The 20,953-nt window shown below is 40.5% G+C and overlaps 1 protein-coding gene and 1 long non-coding RNA gene across 2 annotated transcripts in view; one reads left to right on the forward strand and one right to left on the reverse strand.

Moving 5' to 3' along the window:
* Window positions 1–4,572, forward strand: part of PPP1CC (protein phosphatase 1 catalytic subunit gamma) — a 20,771-nt gene extending 16,199 nt beyond the window's left edge. The window contains exons 4-8 of the mRNA XM_082355998.1: window positions 235–339; window positions 1,440–1,663; window positions 1,875–2,009; window positions 3,226–3,286; window positions 4,180–4,572. Coding sequence (XP_082212124.1) covers window positions 235–339; window positions 1,440–1,663; window positions 1,875–2,009; window positions 3,226–3,286; window positions 4,180–4,250 — 596 coding nt within the window. The 3' untranslated portion in view covers window positions 4,251–4,572. The remainder of the gene's footprint in view (window positions 1–234; window positions 340–1,439; window positions 1,664–1,874; window positions 2,010–3,225; window positions 3,287–4,179) is intronic.
* The window catches only part of LOC309611497, a 21,263-nt gene extending 3,554 nt beyond the window's left edge, over window positions 1–17,709 (reverse strand). Inside the window, exon 1 of the long non-coding RNA XR_014234566.1 lies at window positions 8,190–17,709. This is a non-coding gene — a long non-coding RNA (uncharacterized lncRNA). The remainder of the gene's footprint in view (window positions 1–8,189) is intronic.
* Between the last annotated feature and the right edge of the window lie 3,244 nt (window positions 17,710–20,953).

Genomic DNA, 20,953 nt, shown 5'->3' on the forward strand with positions numbered 1-20,953 from the left:
GGAATTCTGATTTCAGACTTCCATGGAATTTTAAAATACTTCATATGAAACTGTAAGTTGTCGCTTATAAATCAGACATCTCCAAGTATTATATATATCTGATTCTCTCTTTCTTAATAAAAGCATAGTTTTTGTTTACTTAAGGTAGTCAGAACCTTGCCTTGGAGGACTTGTCCTGAGGGAATGTACCCACAGAACACCAGTCTCTTTTTAACCATCCCAAAATTTTTACAGGTAAAAGAAGATATAACATTAAACTATGGAAAACTTTCACAGACTGCTTTAACTGTTTACCGATAGCAGCCATCGTGGATGAGAAAATATTCTGCTGTCATGGAGGTATGTGAGCTGATTTTAATTCCACATAGATTTTGATCTCTTCTAAGGAGTGTACACTTTGACATTTATCATCCCAATGAGTTATCATTGGGATGACTTCCTCTGTCAGGTAACTTCTGTATTGCTGTGTTACATCTTGGGTCCACTCTGGCACATCCAGGATCATTTGGATACAAGTCCAGAGTACCCAATTGATTTGTTACAGGGAATTAAGGGTTCTGTAACAGCTTTGAAAATAGAGCAAAAGGATTTTTGAATATAAAATAAACAATTAATATGCTGTACCATAGATCCTCTAGGATACTGAAAATGTGAATAGACTTCCCCTTGGTCTGTTTTTGATCCTTTCCTTTCAGAAATTTTTCTGACCTAGATGTTAAAAGTTATTTTGCTTGGTGGTTGTGCTGTATATGATGTAATTAAAATAATAATTGCAAAGAGGATTGATTTCTTTTCATCTGTGGTCAGAAATTAGACAACCATCAAAGAGCCAACTCACTATACTTTAATAAATCCACTATCCCTGCCTTCCTTATATACTTAAACTGGTTTTGGTAGAGTTGGGCATGTGATTTTAAACTCATATGAGAGTCAGCTACATCTGAGCTGGTCTGATAGACTTTATGGTCCTTGGACAGCACAGGTTTCCTAGAAAGCTGCATCACCTGAGTGTCTGCATCCTCTATGCCCAGTCACTACAAATGGTCACCAGGGTGCTCTGTATGTTGGGGTAACTTTCCATATGCTATTTAAGCACACTGTGCCTTGCAAATCAGTGCATGTAATAAGTTCCAGTGCCCCCTGCCTTTTTTTAACCAAAGCTAAATAAGAAAACGTAGCCAAAGATTTAATGTAAGCCTTTGTAAGAGTCACTGGGTGTCTCTGTAGACAAATGGAGCTGTTAAAGTGGTAACATCCTTTTTATTTTTATTTTTATTTATTTTAAGTAGTAAGGAGCATTGCTACATGAGCCTTTATTTTTATTTTATTTTATTTTTTTTAATTTTTGAATTTTATTTAATTTATTTTTTTATACAGCAGGTCTAACATCCTTTTTAAAGTTCTGTTTTCTTCAATTTTTTTTTTTTTTCATTTAATAGGTTTATCACCAGATCTTCAATCTATGGAGCAGATTCGGCGAATTATGCGACCAACTGATGTACCAGATCAAGGTCTTCTTTGTGATCTTTTGTGGTCTGACCCCGATAAAGATGTCTTAGGCTGGGGTGAAAATGACAGAGGAGTGTCCTTCACATTTGGTGCAGAAGTGGTTGCAAAATTTCTCCATAAGCATGATTTGGATCTTATATGTAGAGCCCATCAGGTATTGATTTTGAATTTTACATGTACACTTAAGAGCATGTGTGTGAGCACAGATTCTCCTTGTTGATTTTGGTGGGTAGGTATTGCTTATTTTATACAAAACGTCTCTGGAAGTGTGACCTACAGGATATCAGGCTCAACGGGAAACTGAAGAGTGGTTTTACCCACCTAAAATTTGCACCTCCTTATATTGAAAATGTTTTCTCTCCAAGGTGGTTGAAGATGGATATGAATTTTTTGCAAAGAGGCAGTTGGTCACTCTGTTTTCTGCACCCAATTATTGTGGAGAGTTTGACAATGCAGGTGCCATGATGAGTGTGGACGAAACACTAATGTGTTCTTTTCAGGTAGAGGATGCTTTCAGCATTGTTTCCTTTTATTATGTCTGAATTTTACTGATTTTTTAAAAAGTGCTACTTTCTGCCTACTATTCATTTATGTTGAGTAGACTGAATTTTTATTTTCCCTTAACTGGTGTTTGTCCTAGTTCAGTAATGAGTGAATTCCTTTTAAAGGAAAAAAATGATCATAGAACCCTTCCTCCAGTGTTGAATTTAACGGTTTTTACATTATTTAAATACATAAAAACCGCAATATATTAGCTTCGTATGCTTATGGCTCCTTTACTATAAGTCTAAAACTACAGTGTCAGTGCAACGTTCAGCTAAAATTAAATCACCACTTGCACGTGAAAGTAATACTGACTGCCATGTGCCAGATGTGCTATGTAATTACTCACTTCTCCCACCACTTTTCTCTAGTCTAATTTCTATAAAACCTCTTATTGATTCACCATGACATCATTTGGCCTTCACTTGGCACAAAAGAATCATTTACACATAAAGTCTACCTCAATCTTTTTCTCATTCACTTGTTATGAATAAACTTGTATGACTTCAGGCTAGCCCAATCATAACAAAAATACAGCCACTGAACTCATGTGGCAGTCATCAGTTAACTGAATTAAAACAGGTGTTTTTTGTGTTTAACCAAGTATCAGGGAGAGCTTGCAGCTCCCAGAGATTGTGACAAGATTCCCTAGGGCAGGGGTCCCCAACCCCCGGGGCCAAGTTAGGAACCGGGCCGCACTGGGTGAGCGACTGAGTTTTCATTTGCCACTCCCCACCGCTCCTCATCCATTGCTCGCATTACCGCCTGAACCATCGCCGCCAGCCCCGCCCTGTGGAAAAATTGTCTTCCACAAAACCGGTCCCTGGTGCCAAAAAGGTTGGGAACTGCTGCCCTAGGGGTTTGAGGGACCCTATTCTAAAGAACTTCCCCCCCCTCCCCATCAGAAGGGATACCTAAAGGTGTGACTTCCAAAAATTGGCATTTTATCCAGAGGCAAAATAATTTGTTCAGCTCATATATCTTAGCTGTTCATCAGAGCATTTATTACCAAAATGTTTGTCAGCTTGGTTTGTATTAATATGCCAGTGGGGCCTTCCAAGTTGTTGGGTCCGTTTTAAACAAAAAACTTTCTGAACAAAAGATTTGAGTGAAATTTAAGATTTGAGGTTGAGTGTATTTTCCTAAAATGCATGGTCTTTTGAATCTTTGCAGATTTTAAAACCTGCAGAAAAAAAGAAGCCGAATGCCACGAGGCCCGTAACACCTCCAAGGGGTATGATCACAAAGCAAGCAAAGAAATAGATGTCATTTTGACACTGCCTAGTTCGGACTTGTAACATATAGTGTATAACCTTCATTTTTAAAACTGTAATGTGTATTGGTCAGCTTGCTCAAAAAGTGTTTGTGGGCCCCCCCCTTCCATTTTTGACTTAATGAATAGTATTTGCTGGTTATAACAGCAAATGAAAGACTCTCCACTCCCAAGGAAAAATGTTTTGTTTTGTTTATTCTCTGTTCCTTTTTGCAAACAACTTTAATGATGGTGTTAAAGCTGTACACCCCAGGACATTTTATCCTTTCTAAGGGGTGAGCGTACAGCTGATCTTTTTTTTAATTCCGTACAACCCATGAATAATGTAAATGCTCACTTTCTTTAGGATATAAAGAGAGCCCTAGGGTGCTCAATCTGTACATGTTATTGTCATAAAATGCATATTGTTGGATACAAACCACTGTGAACTCTTTTTTTGTTTTTTTTTTCAAAGGGATTGCTTTTTTTTCTCATTGTCTTATCATGTACAAGCTAGTTTTTATAGCTATCAACATTAGGAGTAACTTTCAACCTTGCCAGCATCACTGGTATGTATATTTAATTAAAGCACACTTTCCCCTGCGATATACTTAAAATGACGATTAAAGCCATTATTTTAAATGTTTGTGACTCTTTCCTGAAGCCAAAGTTTCTGTTGAAATATATATTGACACTCCCCTAAGTACAAGGTGGCATGGTTGTGTACATCTGCCGCCTTTTTGGGGATTCAAAAACAGGTTTTTGAGTTTGAATAGCAATTAGTAACATAGTGCTGTTTAAGCTATTAATGATTAAAGTTAATAACATTTTGTACGATTTCCATATAGCCTATTCATTAAGTAATCTTTTTACAGTTACATCAGGCCTGAACCCGTCCATTCAGAAAGCTTCAAATTATAGAAACAATACTGTTCTATACGAGTGACTGATTATGCTTTCTTTGGCCTACATTCTTTATTCTGCGGTGAAGTTGAGGCTTCTAAGTCAAAACAAAGGAACTAACTTACTATCCAGCAGTTTATACAGAACTCACAGTATCTATGACTTTTTTAAACTAAGATCTGTTCAAAAGAAATCTGTTTCAACAGATGACCATGTACAATACCATGTGGTGAAAATAAATTCAGACTTATTAAATGATGAACTTGTTAAATTCTCTCAGTGTCAGTTTATCAGCACAGTACACACAGGAGAACTGTTGATGGCATATTGAGTAGCTTTTAATGAATAAATTGCTCTGGAAACCACACAGTTTCAATTTGGATTTGTCTTCCTTCAAATAGTCTGTTTTCTAAGATGGATTATAATATGGATGCTCATATTCTTCGAGTTCTTACCTGGATATAACTAAGTTTCTGAAGTAGAGCGATGAGATTGAACTATCTTCCCCTACTATTTAGGGAGGTGTGGGACTTCATGAGTTGTGACATCATCTGTATCCATAGTTTTCTTTTTATCTGGGTTCGTTTGAACTTGGCGGTAAAATTCAAGAGCTACTTTTTAAATTATGGTAAATCAACCACCAGTGTTTTTATACACAGACCTTTGCTCTCTTCTCCCTTCCCTAATTCATATGGAACACAGTGTTGTGTCCTTTTATATTTGTCACAAGTGTGTCGAATGCATATTAATCTCTCAAGTACATTAAAAGTGGGTGGAGAGAGAGTCATTTGAAAAGCACTTTCTTTTATCAAAAACTGGTGTCTCTTAGGGAGTTGGGAGAGGACCTCCTAGTGAGGGATTGTTTGAACCGACATTTGCTTGTGGAGAGAAGAGAGAGGAGCAACGTCTGCACTACAAGCTCTGGCCCTGAGGCATAGGCTGTGTCCTTACCCCCAGTGTGCTCCTGACTTGAAGGAGGATGACCTCGTGAGCTCTAGCTCCTTCCTGCTCCATGTCTGTGACAAATTCAGAGTTTGCATTATTTTACTTATGATATTCTCCCAGATCTCTTTGACTACAAGAAGAAGAAGATGAACAATAATTGGTGTCAGTTTCATAAATCTTTAATCTATGCCCTGGACATTATCAATTGTATCACTTGTAGGATTTCAAAATCCTATAAAGTTGTAAAATTGGGCCATTTATAACCCATTGGGCTTGGGTTATAAAGTGTGGAGTGTATTATCTAGCTTTAAATTCTTCCAGAAAGAACAGGCATAGCACTGGTAAAGTAGAGAACAAAATCAATCTTTGGTTTTAGGACATAAGATCTTAGGAGAGACTCAAGTAATTTGAAACTAGTATGTGATGACAGAACTCGGGGGCTTTGCCTTGTAAATCCCAATCTGCACTAACCGTACTTTCTCATTTGTCCTTTATCTCCGTGTGCAGTTGAGGTCACATCTGCCTTTATAAGCTAGTGGTTGTACTCAGTCCAGGTCCTAGCTCCTCCCCTAGCTGTGTGATTTGAGTGTGTGACTTAAATGCTGAGCCACAGTGTCCCTAGCTATAAAACAGGGACAGTATCTGCCTCTCATTGTGAATCACTGAATGAAGTAATGAGATACGTTCAGAAGAATGCCTGGCTCAGAATAGTATTCAGTAAATATTTGCTATTTGTTGCCTTATAATTTATCCCAGTTGTTCCATTTGTATGAATATCTCAATTAGCTGAGTTCTAAGTACCACCTGCCTTTTGTTTGTAGCCCTATTATGACCTGATACTGAGCCATAGCTAGCTACACATTTCTTTTTCCTTTTCTTTTTTTTTTTAAATTTCTTTGGTTGCGCCGGATCTTAGTTGCGGCTCGCCGGCTCCTTAATTGCGGCACGCATGTGGGATCCAGTTACCCGACTAGGGATCGAACCCGGGCCCCCTGCATTGGGAGCGTGCAGTCTTAACCACTGTGCTATCAGGGATGTCCCTAGCTAAGCATTTCTGAGCACTGACTGCATACAGAATACCTCTAGATATTTTCAGCAGATAACAAAAGAACTAGGAAATGAATTTGTTGCAATTATTAGTGTAATTTTTTCAATTCTAGCTTTTTTTTGAGTATTTTGTAAAGTATTTCAGTTCTCAAGTTGACAGCACCATTACAAAACCATTCAGAAAGACAGGTATTGCCATCCTTATGTAGCTAAATAGTCAACATAATACGTTTAAACCCATTCACAGAAATTACTGATTTGTACCTATTGGATTAGGCTTGCCCACATCTATCTGCAGTAAACAGCAGATGCTAACAGCATCTTGTTCTTCAGGCACCTTGATTTAAGACTAGAGGCATTTCAAGTAACATACACATAAGTGGAATATGAGACATGGGAGCTGGGAACAAATGACTGGGGATCTATGAAGAAGGCACGGGATTTAGACTGCTGGAAAGGAAGAGAACCTAAGTTTCCCAGTGTGGAGCCATGATGAAAGGTTGAAAGAAAACTCAGTTTGTGGGGAAGTGAAGATCAACCAGTACAGCTAAGACAAGGTGGGCATCTTGGTACTCAAGAAAGGCGAAAGCCATTGCAGGGAAATGGAAAATGTTAGGTTTATTTTGGCAGAAACACCCTCTAAGGTAAGGGTCTCATCCAAGTTATCATGAATGTAGTAGAAGAGAGGGCATAGAGCTGGGTATTGGCATGAGGGCAAAGAAGCAGTGTTTGTTCATGTCTGGTTACATAGAAATTAAAGAGCTCCTTCAAAAATAAAGTGGAGACTTCCCTGGCGGTCCAGTGGTTAAGACTCCGCACTTCCAATGCAGGGGCACGGGTTCAATCCCTAGTCGGGGAACTAGGATTACACGCAGAACAGCCCCCCCAAAAAAATAAAGAGGTTTCAAGTTCTGTATGCCATTTCCTACCTCTTAAGAAAAGACAGACCCAAAGCTCACTCAGCCTTGCAGACCAGTTAGTGTGAATCTGCAAGGATGGTTCTTCACTTTTTTTTGTTCTGTAAATCAGATGTACACGTCAGCCTACACCAGAAGAATGTGACATCTTCTGCTCCAGGCTTCGGTTTCCTCACCTGTAAAATGGTGGAATTGTGAAGATTAAACCCATAAAAAGTGCCTACAACTTGGCTTACACATAAGCATTCACTGTAGAGTTATAAGACACCAAAGAATATTTCCAAGATTTACATCGATGGCAGCACAAAAGTTACATTAGGAAAATTTGATACAAGTACAGGCAAAAGTTGATTTTCATTCATCTTTACTGGATTATGTATGTGAACTTCAGATGAAGAGTGAAAATGAAGGACTTCCCTCATGGTGCAGTGGTTAAGAATCCGCCTGCCAATGCAGGGGACACGGGTTTGAGCCCTGGGCCGGGAAGATCCCACATGCCACGGAACAACTAAGCCTGTGCGCCACAACTACTGAGCCTGTGCTCTAGAGCCCGCAAGCCACAACTACTGAGCCCGCGTGCCACAACTACTGAAGCCTGCGTGCCTAAAGCCCGTGCTCCGCAACAAGAGAAGCCACCGCAATGAGAAGCCCGTGCACCACAATGAAGAGTAGCCCCCGCTTGCTGCAACTAGAGAAAGCCCGCGGTGCAGCAACGAAGACCCAAGGCAGTCAAAAATAAATTAATTTTTTTAAAAAAATGAAAATGAAGATGTACTATCAGTGCCGTCAACCTCAGCCCAAGAAATAGAATGAATACTTAAAATTTCTGCATCCGTGAATTAGTAAGTCATTAATGATTGTGTGAACGCGGAGGTGACTGCTGTCCATCTGATCAGCACAATAGCTTCAGTCATTCAGTCATGACATTTGGATTTATTTCAAATATCTGAAAAATTTCAAGTACAGGTAAGCATTTTAGTTGTGAGAATGATGGGTATGTATATTCAGTTATTTGAATGAAGTACATGTTATAGGATTAAGTAAAGCACTTCAGTTCAGTTAATTACAAACACAGTTTTTTAACCAAGAAGTTAAAACTAAGAAAGTTAGAAATAAGTAGGGAAATAGACTGTTACCTAGATAAGTTAAGGATGCACTTTATATTCTTTGAGCTAACAGAAGTTTATAAGGCTGCAAAATATTGGAAATCAGTGTGGCAGCAATCTTTTAAGTGCTTTTAAAGTCATTATCTTACTATTAGGACGCAACACTCAAATTTGGTTGTAGGGCCAGCCAAACGACAACTTATTCCACCAGCTTCAGGTAACGGTGAGCATCTGCCTAGTATTACAGGTGTGCAGATGCTGACCACACGGGGCAGTAAAGCAACTGATGGTGCTAAGAATCGTTCCTGCCTAGTGTCTACTTTGGAAAATTCTGACAATTTTAATAATTTAAGACAGATTTTTTTGGATAAATTTCAAATTCATTCTTATGTCCCAAACAACCAGTTCTCTAGCAGTGATATTTGGCTGTAACCAGCTACTGAATTTTAATAATCATTCAGCCAAGATGTATATTTGATGTAACTGTAGAAGAAATACTAAGGAACCACTTTAAAAATGTGTATTCTTTTTTTCTCCTAGCCAGCCAGTTAGCACAGTATCAAATACCATGTCTCCCAGAGATGACCAGTTGTTCAGGGCTGGTGAACAAGAGAATAGTAACCAGTCATTATGTTCTGGGACAGACTGGCTGCTTGACCTTTCCAGCAAAACCCTGGCAAGTTAGGTAGGTGTGGCAGGAGAGCGGGTGGGATTAAGGATGTTCTTGCTGAGGTTGGCAGAAGTTCACATGCCATCTGCTGGAAATGTTCTCATTCACCAACTCCACGAGCCTTTAGTGGAGGCAAATTCTCTACCTTTTATTTACCAAAATAAAGTCACTTTCCAAATTTTGATGACCCACTGACAAACACCAGTATCTTCCTTCTCATATTTAGGTTTAATCTTTCTGATTAAGGGAAAGCTGGAGTTGACTTCAACAGATTGTAGACTTAATCCCCTGGTTGGGAGGCTATACAGCATAAATAAGACGCACGGATCCAGTGTGGTGGATCAGGGGTTGGCTGGATTTTGCTTTGCTTAGATTGGTTTGAGATTTGCTTTGTGTTCCTTTTGCTGTTCTAGGGCCATTGGGTATTTCTAATGATGATGCACTAAAGAGAGGAAAGTAAACCAGCAATCCTAAAGTTTGCTGCAGTGCAGATTGCTTATTGAGTGCACATTTTGGTCACCATGATGTGCTTTTATAAGATTATTTTTAAAATCCATAATCTTGCTCAGATTAACACAGTTTTCATTTGTATTTATACTGAGACTTGAGAAAGGTGATCTGCATTCCCTTCCAACTCCAGGAAGCTAGGATTCCTGCAGTGCTGTTCAAACTTTTTTTTTTTTTTGCCAGGTGGAACCCTGCAAACAAAAACGTATCAAAGGCATCATTTGTAAAATAAATAAAATCAGAAAGCCTCTGTTAGAAGCAGAGGCTTATCATTCTATATACTTACAGGCCTGTAAGCATCGGTAGGATGTCAGTATAACCTTCTACTATTAGAGCCTCTTCAAACTTTGTGATGCCATGTCTAAGATCTAACTAGCTAAGTATTCTTTGGGTAGAAAGTCAAACAAGTTAGCACTTTGAGAGTTATTTAGCTGGCTTTCATTTCTTAGCATTGCATTATGGGACACAGTAGATCAGGAAAGCATTCTGCAGATCCTAACAAAACATCCTTTAGGAGACCAGGGTTTTTCACTGAGGGTGTTCCATGCCATTTATGTTTCTTGAGTGTGTGTGGGTGTAATTAAATGTATTCCAATGTGTGTATATAATCATTTCCTTGCTTTTCTTCATTGTATCCCTGAACAATATGTTAAATTTTGCCAATTTTTGAACTTTATGTAATGAAAATTACACTGTGTATTCTTCTGTAAATGGTTTCTTTCAACATGTTTTTTTTTAGGGGTTTATCCATGTTGACATGCTTGATTCCCAGTTTTTGGTTTTGTGGGCGTGTGGTGGGGGGTTCCCCTCCTTTTTGCTTTTCTTTTCCTCCACTTGTTTTCTATTTGAAGTTATGGTCTTTATAACTCACTGTTCTTTAAGTGGTTACTCTAACAAATTTAATTTAAATTATTAGTGTTAGAAGTTATTATCTTTGCTCTTCTTCCCATTCTCCTTTGACATTTACAGCGAGATATGTGTTAGACCTCATTTTTCCATTTCTCTTTAACCTCTCATTTTTTTCCGTCTCTGTCCTTATGATCTGCATTCTCAAAAATAGCTTCAGCTCTGTCTTCTAGTTTATTAATTTTCTCCTCAGTCATGCCTAATCTATCTAATCCATCCACTGAATTTTTAATTTTAATCACTATATTTTTACTTCAAGTTTTGTTTTGTTTAGATTTCAAAATCTGCTTGGCTATTCTTTGTTGTCATTTACTCCCTCCTAATTATTTATTTATTTATTTATTATAAATTATTTATTTATTTTTGGCCGTGTTGGGTCTTCGTTGCTGCGTGCTGGCTTTCTCAAGTTGCGGCGAGCGGGGGCTACTCTTTGTTGTGGTGCGCGGGCTTCTCATCGCGGTGTCTTAGCTTTGTTGCGGAGCACAGGCTCTAGGCACGCGGGCTTCAGAAGTTGTGGCCCACGGGCTCAGTAGTTGTGGCTCGCGGGCTCTAGAGCGCAGGCTCAGTATTTGTGGCGCATGGGCTTAGTTGCTCCGCGGCATGTGGGATCTTCCTGGACCAGGGCTCGAACCTGTGTTCCCTGCATTGGCAGGCGGATTCTTAACCATTGCGCCACCAGGGAAGTCCTGCTAATCTTTTTAAACTTAAGTGTTATTTCCCTGAATATGGTAAAATGGTTGTTATCCCAATATCTGAAATCTTTGGGAGTTTCTTTGTTGTTCCTGCTGGTTCTCATTTCTGTGGGTTTTGTGATATTTTACTTGGAGTTGGCGGTTTTACTTGTCCATTTATCTTTATCTGTGGGGAGTCTCTGCAGCCTGGATTGAAGTTAAGTTTCCCCGGAGAAGATAGGAGTTTGCCTTTCTGGGTAAACTGGGGCAGTAGCACCATAGAATCTTTAAATTCCTCACTTGATGTTTTTCACATCATACAGGTATCATGAAATTAAGCCTCAAACGTTTAGGTCCTATTTATGAATTCGTAGGAAAGAGCTTTTTACTCCCCTCTACCCAGTGCCAGGGTCAAGATAGGCAAGCTTCTTTGCCATCTCCTGCATGGCAGGGTTATTTCTTCTGTTTTTAATGCCATATACCCAGCTGTAATTGGGGTCTACTATAATTAGGTTGAACTATGGGGGAATGCCTACATAATTCAGCAATGTCATAAAGTTTGGGGCCTTAAAAAAATGGCAGCTTTCTAATAGATTCCCTGCCTTGAGTAGGTTCTGGGCTTTATGCCCTTCCCCAGAACTGCTAGAGCGTTATAAAAACTGAAGTGGAAGGTCTCCAGGGTTTTGAAGAAGCCTTTAAGACAAAGCCATCTTGGTGCCCATGTGCTTCCCAAAGTTCAAGATTCCTATTTCTACTTTGTTTAGGCATCAGTCTGCTAATCTCTTTCCTGCCAGCCCTATAATTTATTTTTTAACATAGTTTTTACATTTCATTTAATATTTTAGTTATTTTAATTAAGAGAATCTTTCAGGGTCTTTCTCCATCCTTTGGTCTCTTCGAGTCTCTTTAGCTCGTTTCTATTTCAGTAGTTGATCTAATTAAGTTGAATCCTTGGCATTGTTTTATGAATTCAAACATACCACCACTTAAACCCAGAGACTTTAGTATTCAGGTGCCTGTCAGATTTCTCTTTAATAGTTCCATTCTTTGATCCTGGATGCCACTTCAAGTGGGAATTATTTTTTACTTTATATTTAAATTGTTTGAAGTTACCACCTGCAAATCCTTTTAAGATCAGAGTTTGATGTAGGAAATAATTTACTGGGTGGGTGTATTTACTACTATTTTAAAGACCCATGTTGATTTGCTATGCAGTTTACCTTTTATAAGAATTTATTATACACTTGGATTCCACACCAGGAAGTGAAGCGGCTGTGGTGGAAAGACTATCAGGATTTAGGTCAAAGGAATTGAGCAGCGAGACCAGGCAGTAGAGGTTCCTCACTCCATAATTCCACAGTTCAGCCTCTGGAGTTATTGATCCGGGTCTGTGAGCTCCGTGAAATTCTGTGCAGTATATTACCTGTGAATCTTTGTAAGGAAAGGATTTATAGCTTCATCAAGTTTGCATAGTTTAGAGGGGGTAAGTGCTGGTTTGAATGAGTGAGTGGGCCTGGGTCCTACCTCAGACTTCATTTGGTTTGAAGGTGGCCATTCTCATGATGACTACTTTAATTCTAGAGAGGGTTTCTAAAATACAAAGAAAATTCCCAGGCCTAGAATTTAATTCTCCCTTTTTTTTTTTCTTTAAATCTCGTGTTTTAAAATGGTATTTATGCACTCTTTTTAGTAATTATCTCACTCATGGCCAAGAGTAACAGAAATCCCGTTGGTAATAACTTTTTTATTTATGTTGAGCAGATCTGTGTTCATTTTGATGAAAAAACAGTAGAATCATACATCTTACAGCCATAAGGGAACTTTCTGAATTGTTAGTAGTTTCTTTACAATATAGATGGGTGAGATTCAATTTAAGCTTCCTATTCCTTTAGGAGTCGTTTGTTACAAAGAAGTAGAAAAACTAACTCAAAATTATAGGGTTTTCTGCAAACTGCTGCTCAAGCTAGTTCTTACATACGCAGAGGTACCCATTTCTATAATGAATTTATGGATATGTGTGGCCTTGAGCTAGTTACACTAGCTCCCAAGTCTGCAGAAGCCCACATATGCAGCAGCTCGCAGCTCTTCCCTTTCCTAAGGGCCGTACTGGGTAGTGGTTAGAGCATGGACTCTGCACCCTAGGGTCGAGGTGGGAATCCTCACTGCCACTGCTGATTGTGTGGCCTTGGGCAAGTCATTTAACCTCTTTGTGCCTCAGTGTTTCCCTTGGTTAAAAAAATAGGGATGGAAACATTACATCAGTGATTGCTGTAAGGATTTTAAACATTAATACATGGAAAGAACTGAGACCCAGACCCATAATAGCTGTGTGGTAAATATGAGACATTACTATTTTTGCTTGACTGCATCCTGCCACCAAACCATGTAGCATTAAATGAAAGGTATAAATCAGTTAAAACAGAAAACTCTAATCCCAGCCTCCTTACTGTCTTATAGTTGATAACCAAAAATGGAATTACTTAGCAAAATGCACTGTTGTGAAATTCTGTTTTACAAAGATCCACAAGCTTTCTTCAAAGTCACACCAAGCCAACCAGGAAACTGAAGGAAAAATATCAATAGTTTCACACACAGTCTCAACAAATCAATTACAACTAATTAATTCTCTTTTTTTAAGGCATGTTTTAACCTTTTAAATTAATTCACTTTTTGAAAAGGTGTAATGCACGTAAGTCATTTTCCAAAACACTCTAAAATGTTAAAGTAAATCTTCCATTCTCCCTGGCCCCTCGGCCACCCTCCCCAGATGAAGCTGTTCCTGTTTTTTTTTTGCACTTTTCATGGATATGGCTACTTACACCAGTGTGTATGAGTATATATCTTACTCCATCTTTTTTTTTTTTTTAATGCCAGTGGTATTGGAACATTGTTTTTACTATGGTAGATTTTCCCATATTAGTATATTATACAACTACCTCATTCTTTGAACTCAACTCCTGGTTCTAATTTTTCAAAAAGCTTATTAAAAGAACATTCTTCCTCCCTTTGTGGAAAATAGAGAAGTGTGAAGTCAGGAATACAATAGTAAAATGTGGGGAGGAAAATCCTATCACAATCAGACACAGAAAGATGTTTTATGCCAACAGAACTGATAGTATTTACCTGTAAACATTTGTTCTTTGTAACAAGCCACATTCCCAGCCCTGGTTTCTCAAGTGCAGGTTGAGGAGTGCCTTCTGAATCAGTTCCAAAAGACAGAAATATGATCAGCGGGCCCCAGTACAGCTCTGTGATTGTGCCAGAAGGAAGCAGCAGGGACCGCACCCCCAAAACCAAGCAAGGGCTGGGCACAAGACAATGAGGGGGCCTAGGGCACCTGCCAGGTGTGGCAGCTCACTCAAAATGATGGTTCATTAGCTGCTACCCCTGTGCCCATGTACCCTAGAGCATCTTGTTCAGATTTTCTCATTGGTTTTATGTAGTGGATAATGGCCATGCATGTGGTTAAAAAGGATTTTTTTTTCCTGAAGGTAAAAAAGGATAGATACTGAAAGGTCTCCTAAGCTTCAGTTTTCCTCCTCAGAGACAGCGAATCTCCAATTCTTTGTATTTGTAAGTTGATCTTTTTTCCTTACACATTAATTTTTAACACACTTCTACATTTTGGTTTATGTAAGTATATTAACCTATACTCAGTAATCTTGGAGATCATCTTATATTATGTGTACATATTGCTGCCTTATTCTTTTTTAGAGCTATTTGTATATTTTTACCATAATTGATTTAACCAGCCCGCATTGGATGGACTTTTAGGTTGTTTGCCCTTGTTTGCTGCTATACTAATGCTGAATAAATATCCTTGTCCATAGTGAGGTGAACACATGTTCAACTCAAGTGCTATCTGTTGAATAGACTCCATGAAGTCAAATTGTTAATCTGAAGGGGAGGTCAGGTTTTTCAACTTCTCATTCTGAAAAAATTTCAAATATGTAAACAATTAGAAGAGTAGTGAACCCCCATGTGGGTGTCTTTCAGCCTGCACAGTCAACTTAGAGCCGAGCTATGTCATTTCTACTTAACTCCCCTAACATCATTTTGAATTAAGTCCTAGATATCATATTTATAAATATTTCAGTTTGTACCTCTAAAAGATGATTTTTTAAAAACATAACTATGATACCATTATCACACCTAATACCCGGTCAGCATTCAAATACACTGAAAGACATAATGATACTAAAACATTAGGGATTGGAAACTGTCCATACGCTGACATTCTTTCTTCATTTGTTACCAAGAATATGTCTCTACAGAGAAACTTTCCTTCCTCTGCTCTATGATTACCCTGAGTTATAATGTGCCAGGAAAGTCAGGATAAACACTTGACTCTTTCCTTTTATTTACCAATTAAAAAAAAATTTTTTGGCCACGCCACGTGGCATGTGGAATCTTAGTTCCCCAACTAGGGATGGAATCCACACCCCCTGCAGTGGAAGCGCGGAGTCTTAACTAGTGGACCGCCAAGGAAATCCCTTATTTACCAGTTTTCAAAATAAATGTGTCACCATCCTTTCAGAGGTGACCAGAGAGTCAGGATTTGTTTTGTTTTGCTCTGTTTTAGTATCATTATGAACTCATGGGCTTCAATCCGTTGCAATTCATATTCTCAAAGTTTACCTTTTACCATCCTTAGTCAGTCAGAGCCTCTTTGAGTTTCCCTGCATCTTTTTTTTTTTTTTTTAAGGTTTATTGATTGATTGATTGATTGCTATGTTGGGTCTTCGTTTCTGTGCTAGGGCTTTCTGTAGTTGCAGCAAGCGGGGGCCACTCTTCATCGCGGTGCGCGGGCCTCTCACTATCGCGGCCTCTCGTTGCCAAGCACAGGCTCCAGACGCGCAGGCTCAGTAATTGTGGCTCACGGGCCTAGTTGCTCCGCGGCATGTGGGATCTTCCCAGACCGGGGCTCGAACCCGCGTCCCCTGCATTGGCAGGCAGATTCTCAACCACTGCGCCACCAGGGAAGCCCTGGCTGTGTCCTTTTGACGTGACTCTACCATGGATTTCCGTGCCTTCTGCCCTGACAAGGTGCTAGGTGCATTTTGAACTTTTCTCCATTTCTCCAGAGCCACAGTTCCCTTCAGTGGGAAATGGCTTTTGGTCATTTAGTGTTGGGGTTGGAGCTCGTTGCTACTGAGTTTATTTCTAGGCCTTTTCAGTGAACAAAGCTAGGAAGTACGTATTTTTAAGAGAAACTAGATCATTAATTCATGCTGATATTTCCAATCCAAATTTAGGATTACATAGTTTTACTTCTTTGATTTTACATTTGTGTCTTATTCTCTTATAATGAAAATATTAGTTCCCAGCAATAGTAACAATTATTTATTTGCTTCATCCTATATGACATATAATAGTTTCAGAAAAATATGAATATTATTAATAATATGAGTACTGAATTTTTTAATAGCTCTTTTTGTCCTTAGAGCCCTTTTAAACCCTACTGGATGCACAAATTACCATGTTTTACAGTCACCTGAGACAATTCCTCTCAGTGGGATTATGCCAGAATAAAACAAAATTGTTCATTCGTTTCATCTTGCTTCTCCTTTTTTTTGGCTGTACCACGCCGTTTGTGGGTGGGATCTTAGTTCCCTGACCAGGGATCAGGGATCAAACCCAGGCCCTTGTCAGTGAAAGCACAGAGTCCTAACCACTGGACTGCCAGGGAGTTTTCTCATCTTGCTTCTTTAAATTTATTTTTATTTAAATTTTGCTTTTGTACCTAAGGATAAACTATTTACATGGTCCCAAAGTCAAATATACAAAGCAAGTTATATTCAGAGAAGTCTAACTTTTCTCCCTGCCCTCTCCACCCTGTCCTTACCTCACCCTGTTTGTTAATCCTCCTAAGTGTGTGCATATGTGTGAGTTTAATATAAGTAAATACATCTGTATATTCCCAGATCCCCTCTCTCTTGGAGAATGGAAGTATATCAGGCACACTTGCTCACACCTTACATTTTTCCTTAACAGTTTCTCTTAGAGGCCATTTCATAGCAGTATTTGAGTTCCTCTTGCACTTTTCCAGCTTCATGGTCCTCCAGGGTGGGGATGGAATGGTTTCTTCAACCAGTTCTCTATCAGTGATGCTGAGGTGGTTCCCAGCCCGTGCTCTCTCAGTAGCACTGTGGTGAGTAACTTGCACATACATCTTTCCATGTCACTGGCCCGGTGCCTTTGGGGTAAGTTCATAAGAAGAGTCAAGGGGTAAATGTATATGCATTTTTTAAATAATTTGATATATTAACTTGCCTTTCAAAGAGAGCACTGCCTGCCTTCCACCAACATCCTTTGAGAGTAGACTGGTTTGAAATGCTTGTTTGCATGGCAGTGACATCCAACTCAGTGTCCCTGTGTGTTACAGGTGTCCTTGCTTCACCCCTTGAGCCCTGATGAGTCACCATGTCACAGGAGGTAGACCCGGGGCCACATAGACCAGGCACAGACAAGGAAGGGTGGCTGGGCTGTGCTGTATTAAAACCAAAAACCAGGGCCATTTAGATGCCAAATCTTCCATGGTCTTACATTGCCTTTCTGTTCTTCTAGATCATTTATTTTTATTTATGAGCACATGTGTACTTGTGGGTGGATGCATGTCTGGATGTGTCAGACACAAGTTGCAATGATTTGTCAATAAGTGCCTTCTGATTACAGGTCAACACATCCTTAGTTCTTTCCTTTAAAAAATATATTAATTGAATGGCTGACATGTCCTCAGCATACATTAGAGGTCCCAGAACAGATTCTTCATCCTTCCTGGGGTTCAGGGTTATTTCTGTGAGGGTAAAACTGGACATGATTGGAAAACAACAGGGCCTTCCCCACAGGTGTTCTGGATGGGAATTTCAGGCTGAGGTAGTAGTGTTTGATGCATCCCTGGGCTCAAGTATCCCTTCTCAGATTTACTTTGGGAAACTCTGTTGCTCACCCTTAAAAATTTCCCCAACTTTTGGACAGTACAGTTGTCTCCCAACTTGCACCTCCCCCTCTCCTGTATATAGAGCCGAAAGTGGGACAGAATTAATCCCACTACTCATTGGTAGAAAAATTGGTCTAGTCATGGTCAGCCCAACCCAAGCCACCTAACACATGGTACTTCCCTGGCCAGAGTGTGTTGTTCAGGAATAGAAAGACAATCCAGATTGGTCTAATCAGAACAGAAGGAAGCCCAGGACCATTCTGTGATGGGGGTGTGAGGCAAGAAGGCCTCTAAGTTGTAGTATGCTAGTGTGAAGTCTAGAACTGCTACATTTTGCAACAAGGAGGAAAACTAGTCGGAGGACAAAAACCAACCCAAGGAGAATAGCAAGGCCAAGGAACAGCAGAGAAACAGAGCCAGAGCCTTGATCAGACCATACCTGAAGCCTGTCCTACCACTGGACTAGTTCAGTTAAGTGACACATTTCCTGTTTGAATTGAGTTTTCTGTTATTTGCAGCCAAAATGGGCTTCTGGATTTTCCATCAACTTATTTCGTGCAATGATAGGAAACAAAGCAGCTTCTCAACAGAATGGTTTTAAAATGCTACCAAATATCAACAGCTGTATCATTCAAATACTTATATATTTGGGTTTCCCAAAAGAAACCTTCATAAATTTTTGTGCTCCGACCCAGTCCATACTTTCCGGTGGCAGACTGGATGGAATTGTATGAGAAGATTGTTTTAATGTGCTTGTTTCTCCCCCTACTTCCTTCTCCAACAGCTAGAATTAACAACCAGTAGAGGAGTGAATTCCCCCACATTGATAGAAAGACAGCACCTTCCAGAGAAGTTGCTTTTGTAATCCTGCCAGATGAACAGCCAAGCCTAAAGTTAGGGAGTGCAGAGAAGAAATAGTGTTGCCAGCACAAACTGGTGCAGCTTAGGAAACTGGACATTCTATCCATGGCCCAGGAAAAGACCCAGCAAGTGCTGGGCGATGCCCATGTTTTGTTTGGTATAAAACCCAGAGCCTGTCCCGATATTGGCCCTCATAGCCCCCGCTACTGTGTGTGCCAGGCACCACGTTGAGCCCTGTCCCTGCATTAGCTCATTCTGTCTTTCCATGCCCAAGGTAGGTACTCAGATCCCCATATTATTAATAAATAAGGAAACTGAAGCACAGATTGTTATTAAGGCAAATGATGTGGGATGGTTTTTTTTAATATTTATTTTATTTATTTTCCTTATTTTTTTTTTTGTGGCTGCGTCGGGTCTTAGTTGAGACATGTGGGATCTTTTCGTTACGGCGCATGATCTGCTTGGGTTTCTCTCTAGTTGTGGCGCACGGGCTTCTCTCCAGTTGTGGCGTGTGGGTTTTCTCTCTCTAGCTGTGGCGTGCGGGCTTCTCTCCAGTTGTGGCGTGTGGGTTTTCTCTCTCTAGTTGTGGCGTGCGGGCTTCTCTCCAGTTGTGGTGTGTGGGTTTTCTCTCTCTAGTTGTGGCACGCGAGCTCCAGGGCTCCTGGGCTCTAGTTGTGGCGTGCGAGCTCAGTAGTTGTGGCGCGCAGGCTTAGTTTCCCCACAGCACGTGGGATCTTAGTTCCCCGACCAGGGATCGAACCCGCGTACCCTGAATTGGAAGGCAGATTCTTTACCACTGGACCACCAGGGAAGTCCCTGGTTTTTGTTTTTGTTTTTTTTTTAATTTTTATTTATTTATTTATTTATTTATTTTTGGCTGTGTGGGGTCTTCGTTTCTGTGCCAGGGCTTTCTCTAGTTGCGGCAAGCAGGGGCCACTCTTCATCGCGGTGCGCAGGCCTCTCACTATCGCGGCCTCTCTTGTTGCGGAGCACAGGCTCCAGACGCGCAGGCTCTCTCTAGTTGTGGCACACGGGCCTACTTGCTCCGCGGCATGTGGGATCTTCCCAGACCATGGCTCGAACCCGTGTCCCCTGCATTGGCAGGCAGATTCTCAACCACTGCGCCACCAGGGAAGCCCCTCTGGTTTTTTTTTTTTAATGAAATAAAGATCAGCCAAATACATAGTAGGCACTCAGTAAATGTTTGTCAGGTGAATACGTGTTACATATTTTACTGGGGTTGCAAAAGGCTGACACTTCATTAGTACCTTTCTTCATCTAGGTACTACAGCAGTTACTGTGCGATAGGCCCTGGGAAGACAGGAGTCCTGCCCTCACGGAACTCAGTCTGGTACAAGAGACAGGCATTAAGCCGAGAACTAAATAGTATGGATCAGCGTGAGCGGGGGAATGACCAGGGACGGCCTGCTTTGGGGGGTTGAGGGTGCGTTCCTGAGGAAGTGCCATTGCAACAGACTTGAGCGTGAGAAGGCACTGCCGGCCGCACCCACGTGGCAGGCCAGCGTTTCTACAGGAGGAGTAACAGGCATGCCAGCCCTGAGTGAGGAGCCTGGTGCAGGAGAGGAAATCAAGGCAGGGCAGCAGGAGCAGAGTAGGAGTGCGGACGAAGCTCAGTGGAGCGGGGCCCAGGCCAGGCAGGGAAGGCCTCCTTGGCCACAGGATTTTAATCCCAAGAGCAAGGGAAAACCAGTGAAGGTTTCTGAGCTTTGTGACTCAAGAAAAATACTTTATTCCTTAACCTGGTGGTGAGGACATGGCTGTTTTTATAGTATTCTGTATAATTTTTGGATATCTGCGATATTTTTTAAGAGATATGATTTTGCGAAAGTCGCTCTCAGTACTGGGTGGGGAGCGCAGGTCTGAGGAAGACAAGAGTGAAAGTAGAAAGACTGCTGGAAGCAGCAGGTGGTGGTGACATGGCCCAGGATGGTTACAGTGAGGACAGAAAGAAGACAGACACCAGGGGGTAGGAAATGGGCTTCGGGGGAGTTATCAGGGTGGGGCGGGCGGTGGGTGGAGCAAGGAGGAATCAAGACTCCTTTTCTTACATGAGTAAAAAGTCCACGTGCCCAGCATGTAAAAAGTTCTATTTTCATTCTAAAGATAGAGCAGGTAGTATTGGCAAGGTGCTTACTAGTGGGGATTTTGGGACAGA

This window comes from Balaenoptera borealis, assembly GCF_965194805.1.
Source record: "Balaenoptera borealis genome assembly, chromosome: 14".
Classification (NCBI taxonomy): Eukaryota; Metazoa; Chordata; class Mammalia; order Artiodactyla; family Balaenopteridae; genus Balaenoptera; species Balaenoptera borealis.